This window comes from Pieris rapae, chromosome 7 (genome assembly GCF_905147795.1).
Source record: "Pieris rapae chromosome 7, ilPieRapa1.1, whole genome shotgun sequence".
NCBI classification, from domain to species: domain Eukaryota; kingdom Metazoa; phylum Arthropoda; class Insecta; order Lepidoptera; family Pieridae; genus Pieris; species Pieris rapae.
Genome location: NC_059515.1, coordinates 2,434,679 through 2,454,966, shown reverse-complemented (window position 1 = coordinate 2,454,966; position 20,288 = coordinate 2,434,679). Strand labels below are relative to the sequence as shown.

General features: G+C 32.3%; 2 protein-coding genes across 9 annotated transcripts; one reads left to right on the top strand and one right to left on the bottom strand.

Annotated features, from left to right (window-relative positions):
• Positions 1 to 423: 423 nt before the first annotated feature.
• On the bottom strand, positions 424 to 12,077 carry LOC110992695 (cyclin-dependent kinase 11B). 5 transcript variants are annotated; one of them, XM_045628823.1, is made up of 12 exons: positions 11,797 to 12,077; positions 11,351 to 11,500; positions 10,548 to 11,218; positions 9,971 to 10,192; positions 9,579 to 9,756; positions 9,126 to 9,297; positions 8,442 to 8,624; positions 3,677 to 3,821; positions 3,398 to 3,519; positions 2,610 to 2,834; positions 1,944 to 2,162; positions 424 to 1,485 (listed from the first exon to the last, which is right to left on the bottom strand). In XM_045628823.1, exons 1-12 carry the CDS (start codon positions 11,874 to 11,876, stop codon positions 1,279 to 1,281), a joined length of 2,574 nt encoding a protein of 857 aa, XP_045484779.1. In that variant the 5' UTR covers positions 11,877 to 12,077; the 3' UTR covers positions 424 to 1,278. The 5 variants fall into 5 exon arrangements, 3 of the variants coding, with proteins under 3 accessions (XP_045484779.1, XP_045484781.1, XP_045484782.1); XM_045628825.1 differs by having other exon boundaries at positions 10,722 to 11,218; XM_045628826.1 differs by lacking the exon at positions 11,797 to 12,077 and having other exon boundaries at positions 10,548 to 11,272; positions 11,351 to 11,486.
• Positions 12,078 to 12,664: 587 nt separating this feature from the next.
• LOC110992758 (sorting nexin-29) lies at positions 12,665 to 19,916 on the top strand. Of its 4 annotated transcripts, none has more exons than XM_045628913.1 (12): positions 12,665 to 12,730; positions 13,044 to 13,238; positions 13,311 to 13,480; positions 13,835 to 13,962; positions 14,043 to 14,184; positions 14,426 to 14,529; positions 14,813 to 15,530; positions 16,011 to 16,134; positions 16,782 to 16,955; positions 17,523 to 17,663; positions 18,092 to 18,219; positions 18,651 to 19,916. In XM_045628913.1, the coding sequence occupies exons 2-12, from the start codon at positions 13,146 to 13,148 to the stop codon at positions 18,736 to 18,738; spliced, it is 2,010 nt and encodes a 669-aa protein (XP_045484869.1). In that variant the 5' UTR covers positions 12,665 to 12,730; positions 13,044 to 13,145; the 3' UTR covers positions 18,739 to 19,916. The 4 variants fall into 4 exon arrangements, with proteins under 4 accessions (XP_045484869.1, XP_045484868.1, XP_045484867.1 ...); XM_045628912.1 differs by lacking the exon at positions 12,665 to 12,730 and adding an exon at positions 12,773 to 12,877; XM_045628911.1 differs by lacking the exon at positions 12,665 to 12,730 and adding an exon at positions 12,774 to 12,960.
• Positions 19,917 to 20,288: the final 372 nt, after the last annotated feature.

Below are 20,288 nucleotides of genomic sequence, written 5' to 3'. Positions count from 1 at the left end.
ATGATACCACATATAAAAATGTAGTGATGTACATAGTCTTTTAATAAGTACGCTGTAGACGAAGTGGCAGCACAACATCGGATCACGGTTTTAAGACTGAAGAAGAAGCTCAAAATAATAGAACCTTCAAATTAACAGACGTGCGAATTTATTTGAGGAAGGCATTCAAAAATTACGGCTACCGAATGGTCTAAATGCGTATGCCATGTTGTCAAAGTTTAGTTTAGATATACTACTATAAACCAGAGGAATCTATCCGAAAACATTCTGTTTCCGTCAATAATTTCGCAACGTCACTATTTCTTACTCGTCATAACGTTGCAAAACTGAGATTGTCAAATCAGGAATGGAATTAAAAGTTCTAGTATAGTTTTATTATGTTGTTAGGACTGGTTAACTAGATGTTTAAAATAAAAAAGTATGTCAAAACATAAGGTATATTATACCACATATTTACTAAGTCTAACCTACAAACTAATTATCGTTAATCGTAAGAGGTATTTACATTTGTATCAATTTATTAGTTCCATTACAGCTTGATAGAAAATTCGGTTATTATCGCAGATACATTTTGTTTAAAAGAATGTTACGACGTAACTTTACAATAATGAGTCAAATATATAATTTATTTAAAAATAGAGTCGGTTAACTGTTCATTGGATTGTGTATTGTGACATTAACTACCATTATTACACAAAAATATTTTTTTTAAATTTAATTACACAATGTATAGGATAATTATAAAACTGAAATTAACATATGCATTACAGTCTTCGTAATTCTCAAATAAATGAACACATCGGATTTGAAATCAGTTAGTATTATTTTTATATTTTAGAAATGCTTTTATTATTTTTTGTACATTTTTTTACATTTTCATTTTAACTTTAATTAACACGAACAGTGAGACAGGATGTGTGAAAAATGCTGACCTTGCGTAGTCTGCGTTCTCATTCAATAACAATGTAGATCAAAATCCAGTTTGGGTGTAAACAAGTAACAAACTTACATTTTTTACCGTTTCTGATACATACAAACGGGTCAAATCTGAAACCGCGTTATCCTAACCGAAACCTTTTAAAAAGAATAGAGAAGCTAAATTTTGAATAGTTGTTCTAAACAGAGATTAAAATTGACCCGAAGCACAAAAAAGCCGTTCCTGTCTCACTCTCACTCACTCACAGTCACATAGAAATTTTTTTAAATTATGTTCTATATCTTGTAACTATCACAAATACCATAGACAATGTTTGGTGTTCTGGAATATGAACGTTGTGTTTAAAATTTGAGCGAGAATCCCGGAGCCACGTTCAGCGATCGGGCCTGAAGCTGGAATCCCAGAGTTTCGTCGGAGTCCGCCCTCGCGTAGTTAGCATATGCAGCGCCACCTGCCGGGGGCTTCGGACTGTGGGTGGTCCGACGGTTGCCTTCGGACTTGGCTGGCCACGTCGGAAACATTGCCGGGTCGATCGCCACTGGGTTCTCCTGGAATTGTGCAAAAAAGTCACAAATAGTTCAAGACTAAATAAATAAGCAGGAATTCTATAAAGGCTTACAATTATTACATTATAAAGTCGAAAAGATATAGAATCTTCGGTGGTTAAAAGATAAAGAAGCATTTACAAAAAATATATACCCGTAGTACCTGGCTTCATTACAGTTATATGGGATTACAGTTTTCTTTCAGATATGGTTTTACAATTCAGATCATATGACTGAATGCATGCATTTCTTAAATTAGACTATTAGAATAAGTCTAATATAATTTTTTTATACTAAATAATATTAAACAAACAGAAAAATGGACAATAAACATCAAAAAAAGAATAAACAAAATACTTTAATTTTATATCAAATTTCAGCTCCCATATCTCTTATAGTCTCTTGTCTGGTCTTTTGGAGATTAAACTGTGTTTCATACACAAATAACAAAATTAGGTTACCTTAAAGTACGCGTGCTCAAGTGCCGCATCAGCAGTGACACGCCTTAAAGGATTGTACGTGAGGAACCCTTGCAAGAGGGCCAGGCCTGCTTCAGACAGCAGATCAGCACCAACCCGCTGTTTGAGACCTCCCGGAGGATGCTCAGCGAATGTCATCTTCTGAACAGCCGGCAGCTCTTTGTATCCCGGCCATAACAACTCTGATGGGGTTCCCATGTCCTGCAAAACATCAACTCTGTTAGATACATTTTTAGTGGTTGGTAATTATACGAGCAGTGTTGGCCTAGTGGCTTCAGCGTGCGACTCTCATACCTGAGGTCGTAGGTTCGATCCCCGGCTGTGCACTAATGGAGTTTCTTTCTATGTGCGCATTTAACATTTGATTGAACGGTGAAGGAAAACATCGTGAGAAAACGACATGTCTTAGACCCAAAAAGTCGACGTGTGTCAGGCACTGGAGGCTGATCACCTACTTGCCTATTAGATTTAAAAATGATCATGAAACAGATTCAGAAATCTGAGGCCAAGACCTAAAGAGGTTGTAGTGCCACTGATTTTTTTTTATTATACGAACAGAATTTTATCAGGTAACTTTTTGACTGTAAATTGTTTATTTAAAGTCTATATACAACAAGTTCAAATATTAGTTTAAAAAGCCATTCTCACCTTAAATATCCTGTTCAATTGATCGACTTCAGATTTGCCAGGGAACAGAGGGTTCATTGTAATGAATTCGGCGAATATGCACCCAACACTCCACATGTCAATCGGGGTGGAGTACTCTTTGCAGCAAAGCAACAGTTCCGGAGCACGATACCAAAGTGTCACCACGATAGGCGTATATTGACGTAGAGGGGACCCATACTCTCTGGCTAATCCAAAATCGCCAACCTAGGAAATTCAGTTAACCTTAAATTGCAAGCTATAATATTCATTTGACCCTGATATGGACTGTTGGATAAAAATCACCACGTCTTTGTGGGTCAATTTCTATGTACAAAATAGCAGGTGAAATCGCTACGAGTATATTTAAGTTATAGCTTTGAATGGTCAGGCTGAAAGTTCTAATGGTGACATATAGATTAATATTACGTTCATATGATTTTAGTAAGGTCTAACCTTCAAAAACACGTGAATAAATTTCAAAACTGTCGTAATATTAGTTTCTAAGATATTGACTTTTTAAGTTACGAAACTTTTGTTTGTATAAAAAAAAAAATAACGGAATTTCGTGAGTATGAGAATAAAGCATTGCTTTTTAGCGAATTTTATTAATTGAAACCAGAGTGCCCAGAAAATCAACCATTGAGAAGTGTTTTGTTATACTATGTAATAAAAATTATTAATAAAACAAGTAAATATTATTTTACTCAGACCGGCATGGTATCATGTCATCACACGTATATTATCGTTTACCGAATTAGCCAATGGCAACAACATATAAATAAACTAACCTTTAAAATTCCTTTATGTGACAATAAAAGGTTGCTAGTCTTGAGGTCTCTGTGTAAAATCCAATTATCATGTAAGTGGTGTACCGCTCTCAACAATTGGGTCATTAGACATTTCACTTCACCTGCAAAACATTGTATTAATAAACACTAGTTAGATTGCAAAAATCAAGTGTTAATCTTTTTTTTTAATTGAAATTAATGTAACAGAGATAATTCTGAAAAGCGCTCTATAGATGTATTTAGAACTCAATTCAATTAAATATAAGTAAAATAACCAACCTGGTAAAAACACTTGTTTCTTATTCCTCATAGTTTCCATAAGACTCTTTAAGTCATGCTCAACATAATCCATGACGATGAAAATTTTATCCATATTAGAACCCACAACGATTTCCCTTACCGTGACGATATTCGGATGCTGGCCCTGCAACAATCAAACAAGGGTATGCCACCAGTGAGCGAACAAACCTGTAAAATTTCATCAATCCATCTCGCTGTTTTATCTTGCTATTGGGTTGAATTTTAACAAAGTTAACGTAATATTTTAAATTGTATTCTGCTACATTATGATAGCTTTCACATGCACAATGATTCCTGGGCTCTTCTGAACTTAACAAAACCATTAGAATACATTTGTAAATCAGACCACACATTTTGCAAGCCGGTACACAAAAAGTATTGAAATAATAAATTCACAATCGACTCCAGTGTAACTTGCTTGACAAAAAGTAGTTCATTAAGACAAAGGCTAAATACAAACATTTCAATAATTCAAGCACTTATAATAAATAAACTTCAAAGTGAAACTGTAGATGCATTAATCAATAATAAAGTCTACTTTCTAAAAGTGCTTCTAGAAGAAGAAGAAGACAATTCATATGAAAATTGTACTTCTCTCACATGTTACCACATTGTAACCTAATAATAAATAAATTATGTAAACTATTTGTTACATATATGATTAAATAAATAATTATCGATATGTAAATCAAGCCTTAGTCTTAAACGAAACAATAATAAGAAGCTTGTAGAAACATTGTATCGGATGGTAGAAGGAGACTCAATTGCAAGAATTCTTTAGTTTTAAAATCCGCGTTCTTTGTAAAATCTGAATACAAACTTAAAAAAAAACACACATACATATGTTCACATCATTAACTATATGATAAGGTTCAGGGACCATCCGTAATTACTACATATATAAATATAGACAAATTTTGATAAATTAAATGGTCTTTTGAGAAGTTATTATTCACTACCAGATATTTGACTGCGAAATGTGGATAGTAATACTCCAAGTCCATACAACTTTTTTTTAATGGTTTAACTGGATATAGTCAAGGAACATATTGAACTGATAGTGAAAGAAAAATGAAATGCTTCGGAATCAAAACTTAGTGCTAAAGTAAGATTCAAGTATTGCAAAAACGAATTGGGTTTTGCAGTTTTGTTTCTGAATCCTAACCTCAGATATTCAGATACGAGAATTAACTTTAAATATTACCCCCGCACGTCAAAAAATATTTAATTATGTCATACAGGAATCAAAGTTAGCGAAGTCTTGTTTCTGAATAGTACCCTAACCCCAAAATGATTGATATTAATAAAAAAAATATTGTCTAGTGATAGTCAAATATACAGAACATGTAACATATAAATTCAATATATAAAAACCATTTTACCTTCTATTTTAAAACTAAAACAGTCTTACGTTTTCACTAAAACACATCGTGTCTCTGAACACAATGTAACACAGACAAAGTATTTTAGTTAAAGCCTGTATAAGACAGATTGGTTTAAAGATTAACGTAAAATAAGTAAGATTTACTACGAACATAACCAGATATAAACAAATATATGAAAAATAAGAGATTTACAAGAAATAAATATCTCTTATTTTCCAATCGTTTTCAAAATACAGGCAACACAGACGGTGACTATTTTATATTCGGTTATAGTAAATTTTAAGTGGAGGGGACAGACTATTTAATTTAGGATTATGGATGACCCCTAACATTTATAACATGACATGTATGTAAAACGATTAAAAAGTAAAAAATACATAATGACATTCACAATTATGCATCAATATAAACTACCTTAAGTATAGAACACATCAGATTTTACAAACAACTTAGATTAAAAAACATATTGTAAAATATTCACAAAATAAAAGTGAAATTGCCCGTAAAGACAATTATATCCTCAAGAATTTGTTGCTAGTGTTAATTTCAATGTAATATCGACCTGAAAAAAATATTCTGACATGGCAATACAAACTTTTATTCTATTTTAAATGTATTAGATTATAATCACGATTAACATTCTTTAAACACTTTTCGTGAACAGTCATGTTTTGGTGATGAAAGATATGAAGAATTCCTATTCATGATTAATAGAGGTAAAAGGTGGCTTCATTCTAATAAAAAACAATATTCTACTATAGCAAAATCATAAACTATAACTATTTTCTGAGACCATCATTTACACTAAGTACTAAGCTAAATGTAGTTGTAAAGACATCTGAATCACAATTGCTATTGTTTATTTAGTCTACGTAGAACACTGGCATGAGTTCTCCTAAAAAATTATGGATCTTTTTGTAGAAAAAGACATCAGCTCCTTTACGTAATGCCTTATAATAAAATTAGTATTATATCATGTCTACTCATTATTGGCACAAGATAAAGACAAAACATTTACCAGCTATTTTAGCTTAAAGAAAGTTTATAAGACTGGACTACTCAGATTGGAGATTCTCTCTTACCGTAAGCTACGACTATCAAACTAGACTCCCGTAAATCAAATTTAATACGTTTTTGGTACGGGAGTCATACTAACTACAACGGAATCTGTCAAATAGCAATGCAAAACTGAAGCATTGTCGTTTTCAGTGAAATTGCGATTAAACTGTGCTGAAAACAGGGGGATAAGTGCTCTATTAATGAGTTCAATCTAAAAACCAACAAATTGGTTTATATTTACTTAAAGAAAAAAAACTGGAATATGCCTAAAATACTGTGTTTTATGTAAAACAATTTTTTTTTAAATATAGAATATATAAAGCAATCAGAACATATTTATGAATATATGTATTAATTTTTGTGTAAAATAAACATTTGCCAATACTTTAGTTAAATTTATAAAAGCAGAAATGTAAGTTAATTCAAACTATATGTTTAAACCTATTGTGTCTCGGTATATTATTTATGGGGCATATATTTCCTTATCCACAATGAACAATTCCGGCCAGTTAAAAATAGATAAAATTACGTTTGCTGATTCTAAAAATTGATAAGACTGAGGCCGATTAATATTGCATATCCAGAAAAAAAACCACATTAATTTACTTTCATATAATCGAGTATCGACTAAGACATCGACCCTTGAGATAAGTAAATAACTAAATAGGCCTAGACTGTGGTGAATTTCCTGGTGAAGACACTGGCAACCATGTCAACAAATACGAAATCACAGGGACATTGTTAGGAAGAACGCCGTCTTTTTTTAACTAATTGCGTTTATGTTGCAATAAAAAGACAGAGATATAGGAAATAAAATAAGCCGTGATATTGATTGGTGCCGGCACTTGAGATAGTATGCGACATCTATGGCACAAAATCTTGAAAGTTAGAGTATACCAATCTTTGTTTTGGAGGCGATTAAAACATACAAATATTCAAAACTATAGTGACTTGGGAGTACTCTAGTCGGTGGTAATGTTTTTGTTAAATCTAATATTTAGCCCGTCATCTGTCAACCAGTCTAAAAAAAAACAATCTCTGCAAAAGTTCTGTTTGGAACTATAGAATTTTTTAATATTCTTTATAACTTTTTTCTGATCAGAATAGAATAGACCAACAAAAATGGAGGTGGACAGGACATTTGATGCGTTCTTCAAAGAACAAATGGAGCAACATTGTCACACACTGGTATCCACGTAACGGCAAAAGATGTAGAGGACGTCAATACAGACGATGGGAAGACGAACTAAAACTGACAGTAGGCCCAAACTGGAGGAGAGTCGCCTTGGACAGAACACAGTGGAAAGAATTGGAGGAGGCCTTTGCCGAAAGGCACACTGTTATTAGGGACATTCTATAATTTTAATGTACATAATATATATAGTAACTTTAACAGTAATAAAGGCTATTTTATTTTATTTATTTTATAACTTTTTAGATTGTCTATAATTTTTTAGACTTTAAGTACATTTGAACAAAAAGAATTTAACAGATATAACCACCATGACTCTTGTCAGTCTTGAGATTCCGACGGACCCATTAGGTATGGCCCTAATGTTTTATTTAAACATGTTAATAGATCTATCTAAATACCTACATACTCTTCTAAATTAGACTGTATCTAGTTGTAAGGTTAAATTTGTGCTCTTTTAATAATGAAAATGTATTTCACTAATTTTATATAAAAGTAAAACTTTTTATAAATTTAGTGAAATTCATTCTATATGCCTCATTCTTATTTTGTTATAAGTAACATTCATACCTATATAAGACTTATAGTATGCTTATTAATATGGTAGGAACTTATTTCAAAGTTTCTTTACTTAAGTGTTGGTGATCCAGTTATATTACAATCATGATTACATCATTATATTTGCCAGTTAAATTAACTTAAATGACATAACTCCGTTACACTTATCCTAAATTACGGTTACCTTTTTGAGTTCCATTAAATCAAAAGTTTGTATTGCCATTTCAGAAAATCGTCGATATAAAAAAAATTACTTTTCAAAAAGAATGCCTCGTTATCCCCTGGAATAAATTCCTTATAAGATACTTAGGCCCGCCCATGTTTCGAAGTTGTTAACCCTTGCAATTGGGTCACACCTCTAGCACAACCCTCTTGAAGAGGTGCCGGGCCTGTTGGAATAAAATACAATGCATTAATAATGGGATTGTACAAGGGAGCCAGCCGAGGGCTCAACTTATGCTACGAAGGATCAAAGGGTATACCTCAGTTTGTCGTTATGATGGCCCAAGTGAGCTTATAATTAGGTTTAAATAAATAAATATGATCCTACCTTAAGTAGAGTGTTGATTTCCCTCAGTGATGTTATGGGAAATCCCTCCTTCTCCTTTTCCATTTTGAGCCGTTTAAGAGCGACAATTTCTTCTGTGGTTTTGTCTCTAGCTCTATAAACAACCCCATACGTCCCTTCCTCAATTCTATTTAGACATTGAAATTCTTCAACTGATCGACATCCCTATAAAATGGTTTCAGTTAACTTTGAAGGAAATTTGCAGAAGCCAAACTAAATGTATACATTTAATTTGGTTCTATGTGATAATGTGCCATCAACACAATATGGTATTTGTAAACAACTGAATATTTCACAAAAAGTGTAATATTTTCACCATTTTTTTTCAGGTTTCTAATTACCTCTCTACACAAAAACAACACAAATTTCTATGCACAACACAAGAGAAGAAAATCTAAAATCTCTTAACCTTCATCATCAGTCTCAGAGGTTGGCAGCATTCAAAGCAATTTTTTCTATTCATTTTAATGGCAATTATATACTTACTATTTATTTATTTCTTTACACTGACACCTATTACAAGTTAAAAAAAAAAGTATGGATTTATTATAGGATAAGGCTTAAGTTTGAATAAGAAATGAGGAAAATTGATAATATTATTCAACTATTCTTGGCTTTTCCTGCTAAATAATTGTAGCATTTTATAGTTCTAAGTGATAAGTTTACCTGTAATGCAGGGAAGTATGGAGGTAACGAATTAATAGCTTCCTCTTTGAGTCTAGCACTTTCATCATCTTCAGTGGGCTTTACCTCCTCAATGGGAGTTTTTCCATTTTCATCTGGCGGAGGGGGCGAGAACGAGTGTGATCTACTTCTGCTTTTCGATCTAGAGAGTGACCTGAAATTTATTAATTTCCTTTTAAAACTTTTCATACAGAGTATCACTTAATATGCATCTAATTACAATATTAGACACAAGTATTTCAAGATTTATTTCATTAAAACAAAGAACTTATTGTTTATGTTCAGAGTTGATATTGAGCATAAAGGTTTGCAATGGTTTTGCAATATCAGGTTAATGGTAAAACACGATTGACCAGTCACTATAATAGAATTTAATGTTCTCAATATCCAGGAGTTTTGAAAAATTACATAATGCCAAGAAGTACCCAAAATTACCTTCGACTTTCATGAGAGGATGGGCTGGCATGAATTGATTTTGGTGAAGGTGATTTAGACTGTGCCTTAGGTTGGGGTTTCTCATTTTCATTTTTTTCTTCTACATCCTCCTCTGATTTAACAGACTCTGAATCTGTTGATGAGCTGTCGTCTTCGGTGTCACTGTTTGAATGCTCACCTACATTACAAAAAATATTTTAAATAGTATCTATTTATTAACAGTCTGACACTTTAATGCTTGTTTAAATTAAATAAATCTTATAGTAAAATTTTGAAGAATGTTGTACTGAATATTATTCAACCGTTAACAAATATAATAAAAAAATGGTATCTATATTTTAACTAAAAATATATCTTTTCTGAATAAGTTACTATTGTTTCAAACAACTTACCTTCTTCAGGCTCAGAATGTGAATCAGTCTTCATCTCAACATCACTAGCATCTGAGACCTCTACAACGGAGTCACCATAGTTGGGCGAATGAGATGTTTTATTCTTTTTACTGCCACCTTCTTCTGGTGTCACCGAACGTTTCTTGCCGCGACGTCGGCGATCCTCGCGACGAGCCTCTAATTCACTTCGAGACTCATGTTTCCTTTTTACCATTTCCCTTTCTGAAATGGCACAAATCTATTTAAAACACATTGTTTAATATAACAAGATTTCCAATTAGATATATTTTTATACCTACAGCTTTTGTTTCTACTTAACACTGTTAAAGTAGATTATTTAATAGGTCTGCTATAAAATCCCTAAAAATTGTAAGTATCAAGGATGATAAGGACTCATTTTATAATTACTTGTCAAAGAACAGAAACCAGTTGGAGGTTAGATCTCAGGCAAAACCATAATTAATTTGGTTTGGAATAAAGAAAAATTATCACATTGTTATAAGAAAAGTAATCAGAGGAACAGAATGTGTTTGCCCCATACCCCATTGGGAGGTTAAGGGAGTTAACACACACATACCTGCTTCAAGTAATCTATTTTTTCTTTCCAAATGTAATTTATCATAGGACTGTCTAGAAGCAGATTTAAAATCTTTTTCATATTCAGGGTACTTTTTAGAATCCTGCGTTTGAAGTTCTTTTGTCATTCTTTTACTTAATAATCTACTTCTTAAATCCTCCAATTCTTTATCACCTGATGTTTTATCCCTATTTTCTTTTTCATGATTATGAGAGCCTCTGCCCTCATCTGCCACCATCCTGAGTCTTGTTTCAATTTTTTCAGTTTCAAGATGCTTTCTTTCAGCCTCAGTGTACTTGTATTGTCTATCTCTATGAATATACATCTCACGTTCTCTCTGTCCATCTTTATCTTTATATAATTCCTTACTTCTGTAAACTTCTCTTTGTCTTCCAACATCCCGGTAAGCATTCTCTCTATACACATCTCTTTCTCTATAGTGGTCCCTTTCCCTATATGGATCTTTTTCCCTATAAACTTCTTTCTCTCTATAACCATCCTTTTCTCTCATTTCCCTTTCTCTATACACATCTTTTTCTCGTATGTCCTTATCTCTATAAAGGTCTTTTTCCCTATAATATTGTTTATCTCTATAGTAGTCTTTGGGTATGTCTTCACGATCCATATTGCTACTCACTTCTCGCTTTATCTTGTCTGACTTATCACGGTCCCTGTTGAAAAAATGCAATTATGATGTTGAACATCCCCAGACCAATCAGTCAGACCTTAAATAATAGTATTGACATTAAACAAATGTAAAGTAAGATATTGAGTCAATTTCTTAGTAATAAAATAAGACTTACCTATACAGTTTTTTTTCTTTTCTGGCACTTTCCTTATATCTTTCTTTAGCTGAATGTTTATGGTTTCTTTTGTCCCTGTGTGATCGAATAACAGCTTGGGGTGGTTTAATAACCAAAGCATCTGGATTGTCTCGATCTTCATCAGACAAACTAAATAAAAATATTAATTAATGTTAAATAAATTTTATCACCTAAGAAATAAATTTAAAAATTCCTTATAACCACACAAAACGACGGTCACGATTACGAAAGCCTTCTGCATTGGGCCTATTTCAAAAGTATTAACAATAAAATTGAGACAAATCTTTATGATAATGCAAAGCAATACAAAATAGTATGTCAATATATATAACCTTACAATTAACAGTAGTTACGACAGTCATCTTTAAATTTTACTTAAGCGTATTACAATAACAATATAATAAATTACGAAATTTAGTACAAACCTAAAATCCATTTCATCTTGAACGGGGCTACGTGCTAATTCTCCATCTTCACTTTGATCGTCTTCGTAGTTACTCATCATGAATGTCCAATTGCTTTGGTAGTCAAACGTTCAGTCAAGTCCAGTATTTCAAAATTGTAATGAAATTATACTAAGTAATAATCAACACAATACACGAAAGTAATAACAATTATATTTTATACACTTCCCGAACATGGAATTTTAGGATTTCCTCAAACACAAGCACAATTCGACGCCATCTTGAGTTAATAAAACATGAAGTACATGCCATAGAGTCTAGACTCTAGAGGACACATACATATAGTCAATATTGTATATATATAGGACAGATATCCCTAAAAAAATGTAAACCATATACTTTGATGATCCAACCGGGTCGACAATCATTTAATAACAAAATATGATATTTTTTATAAAACAAGAGGTAATTAGGCTGGAAGCTCATCTGATTTTAAGTTGACCGTCGCCTACAAATTCTTACTCTGACAGAAGACTCGCGAGAGCGTCGCTGGCCTTTTAGTAACCAGTAGGGTCTAGTGCCTCGTCCGATTGCTCGTATTAAATTATCCATTTTCATAGTGTATATTTTTTTTAGAGTTAGTTATTACTTCACCTTAAATATATATCATGTTTCTAACTCCAATAATATTACAGTTGTGATTCTTATTCTAAAGGACACATATTTAATTAATATTTAGCTTTTTAATAATTATTGTTGATAACTACTTTTGCTACATTACCAAAATAGTAATTTATCATTTAGGTTACCTACCACTACTACTAACCTGTTTCTATGCATTCTGCTGTGGTATTTCTCAAGCCATAGTTTCAAGTAATCTGTGGTTGGTCTACAGACTACCGTGAATACGTTAAAAAGGATAACAGAATGACTACAAAAAGTTGTTAAATAAAATGTAATTTTTATTCATATTAGTTTATTTACGTTTTGTTTAGTGTTTTAAATATAAATGATATAAAATTAAATGTTATCTACAATATCATGAATGAAATAAGCACATCAAATGTAATTCTGACTTCTGATTACCTCTTGTTAAACGGAGGTTTGATGATAAATACTTCTTAATTTAATTAAGTTTTTTGATGAAATTCGTGTTTATTGTAATTAAATTTGGCATTGAATTATGTAATTTATTCTTTATTATTGTTACTTCACATTTTTTCACAACTATATTATTATTTTTTTAAATTATATAATTACACTTTTAGTCTACGAATAGAAAGTGGTGTCTCGAAAAATTATAGATACAAAGGATTTAAATTGAAACAGTTGATCGGCATGGGTCCACTATGTAAATATGCTATCCATTCATGTATGAAATTGCATTGAATTCCCGCACTGAATGGATAATTACTATCTTCATTACAAATGTAGTCTTTGTGTCTTATTCAATCATAAATATGGTAAGATAAATAAATTTATAATATTTTTTATTAATTTAATATGCATTTAAAAATTTGATATTATTTTGACAGACCACAAATTTCTTAAACACTATAACAAGTGCTATTGAAAATAGGGAGGAGGAATTAAAAAAAAGGAAAGAAAATGCTAAGCTAATTCTTAAAGACTTTATTCTTTGTATTGAAAACTGTCAAAGTCGCTTTGGAGGAAAATCTGAATTAGCTACAGAAGATGATATAAGGCATGTATAATATACTTTTTACCATTACCATTACTTGCTATCAAGACAAAAGTAGTATTTGCTTGCTAAGAAATCATATTTGTGTTGTAAATAATGGTATAAGAATGCATACTCTCTTGTGTTGGTAACTCTTACCCTAGTATCATGGTGAATGATTGTCCTCCAGTATGAGTTTTGTTAAATTCCTGTCACTATTCTTTGTGTGTTTAAAATCCGCAATGAAGTGCTGTTGGTATATAGTTGCTAAGAGAGTTTTACGATGGAGCTGGGTAGGGATTGATGCATGATTGTTTTTTTTTATGATTGTTAATTAGACACCAGCTAACAAATAAAAACTTAAATTTTCTCTTATAGAATAGTCAACCTTTGTGAAAAGTGGGAAAAAGTTCTAAGCCACGGTTTAAGGACAAACTTGTCTAACTATACTTTACAGAATTTTGTTACCGCTGGCCTGAATTTCAATTTTAACATTATTAATGTTGGTAAGTAAATTTTCAATACCAACCTTATTATACTTAAGACTTTAAGTTAATTTTTTTTACACTTAATATATTGATTTAAGGTAATTCACTATGGAGCTATTCTTGTCTGCACTTAACAAAACATGAGAAAGAAAGATTCAAAATTTTAACAAATATAAACACTCCTTTAGGTTACTTTCGAAGTTTCCTAAGAGCTGCTTTAAATGAAAGATCTTTAGAAAGGTAAGCAACATAAATAGGTCTAATCATTTTTCATGTAATTTTTCAGGCACTGATATGATTTTATACTTTTATATCTACAGACATTATTGTATTTCTGAAGTTTTGGTAAACAACAAATACAGTTTATTTACAGTTGTTTAGTTTTCAATATCCATACTATAATTGTCATTAATAACATCTTTAATTTTTTTATAAAGTTTAGAAACACAGCTTGTTAGTTTATTTGAAATACCTTTTTCAGATATCTACAAAGTTGGATTTGTCATGGACTTTTATTGGAATATTATGATGATGGAGCTATTGTTCGTAGTGAAGAAGCAAACCTACTTCCCAATATGGCCGCAGGTATGTTTCATTATGTGTAGCTTATACAGTAATTTTAAAACTTTACTGATAAGATCAATTAATTTTACTAGGTTAGTTTACTTAATATTAGACAACATAGATTGTTCATGTGCTTGCTTCTTTACATATTTAACACATAATGCATTTTTCATATATACAATATACATACACTTTATTTTTTCGATTGCTAGCGTTTCTTAGGTAAGGTAGGTAGGTAAAGTTAAGCCATTTCATGAAATGCTCAATTTGAAATTCTCGCCACGACATATCTAACTGATTTCAGGGTTATCAACAGTTTTATTTGCGTTATCTATCGACAGAGCCGAGTTGAATGATTCACAGAACAATAGCCATATGACCAAAGCGGAACTCGTTATACCTCTACCCACACCAGTGAAACCGTCTCATACAAAAAGAAAACCATTGAGACAAGTGATATCTTTCGACAAAGAGAGTAAAAATAAGGGTGAAACGCCGACTAAAAGCCCCCCAATAGATGGCGCGGCCGAGTCGTGGAACAGCGCTCCAGCCACCTGCTTAAACTCTCCTGACCCTCAAATGGCACTGCCCACAGCATCGACAAGTGAACCGACGAGCTCGGATTATAAAACTGGCATTCGACACTTCTTCCCAGATGGAGTTAAATCTATAGAGAGCCCCTTACAGATACTATCAAAGCTATCGGAGAGCGCGAAGGAGATCTTCATGAGTTCAACTAGTATTGAGAAGAATCGTGATGATTCATCAGATTTAAGCGTGAATTGTTTGAAGATATATGAAAGTGATAGTGAGGAAGTGGGTGGTAGTATAGACGGAAGCACTTCGTGCTTGGAGCTCTGTTTTACAGAGGACGAGAGTGTTCCCGATGAGAAGACACTGGATTCTGTGTTGAAATGTAGAGAAAAGGAATTCCTAAGCTTACAACTCAAGTATAACCAAATCGAACATACAAGTAAGGATAAAATACAGAAGCTGGAAAAAGTTGTGTTAGATCTTAGCAGGTGAGTAATTGATTTTATGCTGATTTTGTAACTATATTTCCCGTTATACACTGAAATATCTATAACTCGAACCTCGGTAAGTCGTCCTCAGTAAGTCAGAAAAATTGCTATTCCCTTCCGCTGATCCCTTAAATACGCGGATATCCAGGACTATTTAGACTTTGTAACTCGAACAAAATGTTATTTCCCTAAAAAGTTTTTATACTCTATAACTCGAATTTTGAAACTCCATAAGTCGTAGTTAGGAAAATTCAATGACGAGTTACGCCCAATTCCCTGAAATAATAACCATAAAATACAAAGTGAATATTCAGGCTCGGGGCTTTCCAATCTATTGTTTTTGATTTGGGAAAATGTATACGAGAGTCGAAAGAGGGCATTTAATTTGTAATTGTTCAACAGTCAGGTAGTCTTCGAAAAAATACGGACAAGTATGACTGAATGTTTGATGTATCTGTTACCACAGTCGTTTATTTTCAGAGAAAACGACAAACTAAAAGAACAACTGAGGAACTATATGTCAGCAGTGGAAATGGGAAAAGCAATGAAAACTAGTAATGGAGAGGATGAAGAAATAACACAGTATGAACGAAAATTAGTTCAGGTTTGTTCGTATATTGTAAACATTTGTAACCTAGATATAACATATGTATTTCCGAAAGAAATAGACCTAAAGAGTCGAAAAGAAGACTCTAAACCGCAGCAGCAGTAGAATTCTACTACTTAGAGTCGTCTAATTAGAGAAAAAAAAATTAATTAAATTTTCGAAACACATTATATTATATCACTTCTTATTGTATTAGATACGGTACCACAAGTTATGCATTTAGCGTGATTAATGTTTGTTGAATGAATGAATGATGTTTCAAGGCTTCAGCCTAATAACCTTAAACAGTATTTTCTCTTTACATCGAATACTGATCTTGCTACGGTCCTGACATACGCTTTCGCTTCATCCATTTACATGACATTCACATTGCATGCTCGGTTATGGATACTTTTATATGGGCTATTTTTATCTCTAATACCTTCTGGATTTGGTCCAGTTCTGCATGACAAGGCCTTCCTAACCATTCATTCAACATACTCTTTCGTATCGTTGTCAGTACTTCCTCTTTTAAACCAGGCTACTCACATATCCAACTATTTCTTAGCCCATCACATACCCGGAAATAGTTCTACTTTCATTTTTGTCCGCCATACCCAACATTCAATACATTAATATAACGTTAATATATAAAATGGTTTTAGGTAGCAGAGATGCATGCTGAATTAATGGAATTCAACCAACATCTACAAAGACGATTGCAAGACTTGGAGAGTACAGGACTGGAAATTCTGGACTGTCCGGAATCAAATGTCAAAGTGTACATCCCCAGTGCTTTCCTCGTTGGGAAGAAAACCCATTCCTACCATGTTTATCAGGTAACTGTAAGCTATTTTTACCTGTTATCAATAAAAACTGTGTAAACTCTATATAACGACACTCAACGTACACGTATACGTACGTATATACTAGTATTGTCTTTTATTAACATAGCTTTAACCCATTTAAAGAAAACACTTTTTTAACACAAAGCACATATATACTATGTATATATATTCTTATCCTGATTCCTAGGATTAGATCCCCACCGACATATTTTTGTTATTCGTGAAGTCAAGTCCTGACGGTATTTAATTGTGTGCATAATATTTTGATTAAAGGAACGTACGAAATTTCATGAAACATATTTAACATGTTATTCTTCGAAACAGACTCATAACAAAACATTTTCATACAATAAAAAGACAATTTCTATAGTAATGTAGCGTCGAACAAATAAAAATATAGAATAAAATTTTCCTTATCATAAAATATAACATAAACATATAAATTTATTTTCTCTAATATTTGATTTCCTAATTTGAAATCTACCGGTAAAGTCACAAAACAACCATATTTACTTAAAGGCTATTAAGAATTTAATAGCTGTTTGAATTTTCTTTTAGATATTCCTGAAAGTAGGCCAGGAAGAATGGAATGTGTACCACAGATACGCGAAGTTCTATGAAATGCATACGCAACTCAAGAAATGTCATCCCGATATCGCTAATTACAAGTTCCCACCGAAAAAGACCTTACGAAAAAGGGTAAGAATTTCTGGAATATTTTTGTGGAGTGTTAAGGATTTAAGATCCATGTTTTATGTCGTATCACAAGATATGAGCTCGTCCTGAGCGCTGTCAAATAATATTTTGACAGATTTAAGTTTGGTTGACGATCTAGAATACAGAACAGTACCGTATACCAATTTCCAGGTATTTGACATACGAAAAGGTGTAAAAGTCAAAATTTATTGCTGATGATAGTCCTAGCATTGTCCACGTCTAACAACATAATAATTTAAATTTTTTTAAATAATATTTTGACGTTAATTTGTGTACCTAGATGAATAAAGATATGTTTGTTTGTTATTTTAATATATAATCGAATCTCAGAAACCATTCAAAAGTTTTTGCGTAATATAGGCAATCTTCCCCATATAATGAATACAAAAACTTTCTTGGTTACATTTCAGGACGCGAGAGTGGTTGAACAGCGTCGCATCGCACTTCAAGCGTACTTACGTCACGTGTTGCTCGTGTTACCAGAGCTCAGAGAGTGCACGAGTCGTTCACAGCTCATCACTCTTCTACCGTTCTTTGGGTGAGTTATCATTTTTATATGCTTTTTGGCTTAGAGATTTTGAAGAACATGTTATCTTGAGCGAATTTACTTAAATGTTAAACGTATCAGCTCGTAACTGACGAACCTGTCTACAGTGGTATTAGTACGACTGTGTCTGACTCCGGTCTCACGCACTATAATATCAGTGTAAATTCTAGTCTCAATCGAAATTATTCACTTAATTGAGTCGGCCTTTAGAACACCCACAAACAATCCACCATGATCGTCTATGAATTAAAATAAATACTATTAATAATAGATACTATACTATTTATATTAAAATAAATAAAAATAGTCTGTGATTTTTCTTCATCACACTTGTGATTGATGCGCTGCTTTGTGTCTTTTAGTATTATATTATTTTTGTATTGTGAATGTGCCGTAATAAGTAAATAATTAATATGTTTTAGTACATCATCGACAATTAAGGAGAACGGTGTTAATATCTTCACCCGACAACATTCCAACGAGTCGGCGTCTACTTACGACCCGATATGATCATTGTCATTTATCACATAATGTCTATGCTTGAAAACGAAATGCACTGTCGAGGCTTTGCTTACTTTTTCTCAAAAGAGGGGTGGGGGGGTTAAACTACAGTAAATCTGCTTACGTCAAGCCTTTGAAGCCATGGATTCGGCACGCTAATGACAATTGTCAGTACATGATTTGACCTTGACTTGGAAACTAAATTGTAAGATAGAGATCGTATTTTTGTAAATAGGTTAATAGGGACCGAGTGGATTATTAGATATAAAGAGTTATAATGATCTTAGATCCGAATAGGAAGCCGTTAATTTTGATTGAAAATAACAAATTCAATGAATATTTATATATTTATTGAATTTGTTATTATTAAAATAGGTTGTATATATTTTGAGTTGATTTAAATTCGGATTTCAAGGGGCGGCTAGGTTACGCAGTAGAAAATGTATGCTGAATTATTTGAGATACACACTTTAGCAAACAGTTAATTTAAATTTTAGCCTGTATACAGATGTGTGAAGGTTCAAGGGCAGATCTAGAATTAACGGAACGGGAGGATGACAGTCAGTTTAATTATATAATGTACCAGTAAAATGACCAAATTATCGGTTTATTACAGAATCTGTGAATATCCTTGTTTAACAGTACTACTTAACCCTTTGCTATGCAGCAAACTCTGCCCAGAGTCAGAATCTTAATCCCCCATGGTTTCTAAAAGGTGGGATTTTATTTTTCTTAGTTTAAATAGCAGTACTCTTCGTACGTTAAACTAGCCTTTAACCAATGAGCAATTACGTATAAAACAAGTCCATATGTATTCAGTCATTCAGAGTTAACTGGCAACAATAAAATAGCCATTAGAAATATAAGATTCGCTTAGATTTTTAACAGTGTGATAGTTATACGTTATGTAGAGTAGCTAATTTATAAATTAGAAAAAACCTTTTTTACGTGTCAACATTGTTTTATTTAAGTAACATTTTATTTTGGTTCATTAAATTAAATTAATAACTGTTAAATCTATACTTATATTACAAAGCTGAAGAGTGTTGAGTTGAATGCACTAATTTAAGTTAAAAAAAATTTGTTTGCGTAAATTATTTATGGAGAAATGCTATACCGAATTAACACGCGTAAATTCACAAGACAGCACTACTATATTTATAATTATTATATTACATTATTTTATATCAGACAAGATTTCTTAGAACCAAATAATTATACGCTTTGTTAAGTTGTTAAATGTTATAATTCGAGTATATTATTTTAAGTATTTTTACATAAATCTGTGATAACCAAGTAGCGAATGTTCAAAAATGTGAATCTAAAATATCATGTTATATACTATATTGTTTATAAGGCTATGAATTTAAAGTTTAAGGTTTTAATGAAATAGTTATGTAACCATCGACATTATTTGTGGCTGTTCATATATATCGTAAGCTGGAATGTTTTTAATATCGCTATATATACCGTGTAAAAGCCATCGATTTAACGACAAACCTAATCGTTATCACTCATCGGAATCACTCAGCTCTAGTTGATTTAGCTTCTCTTCATAC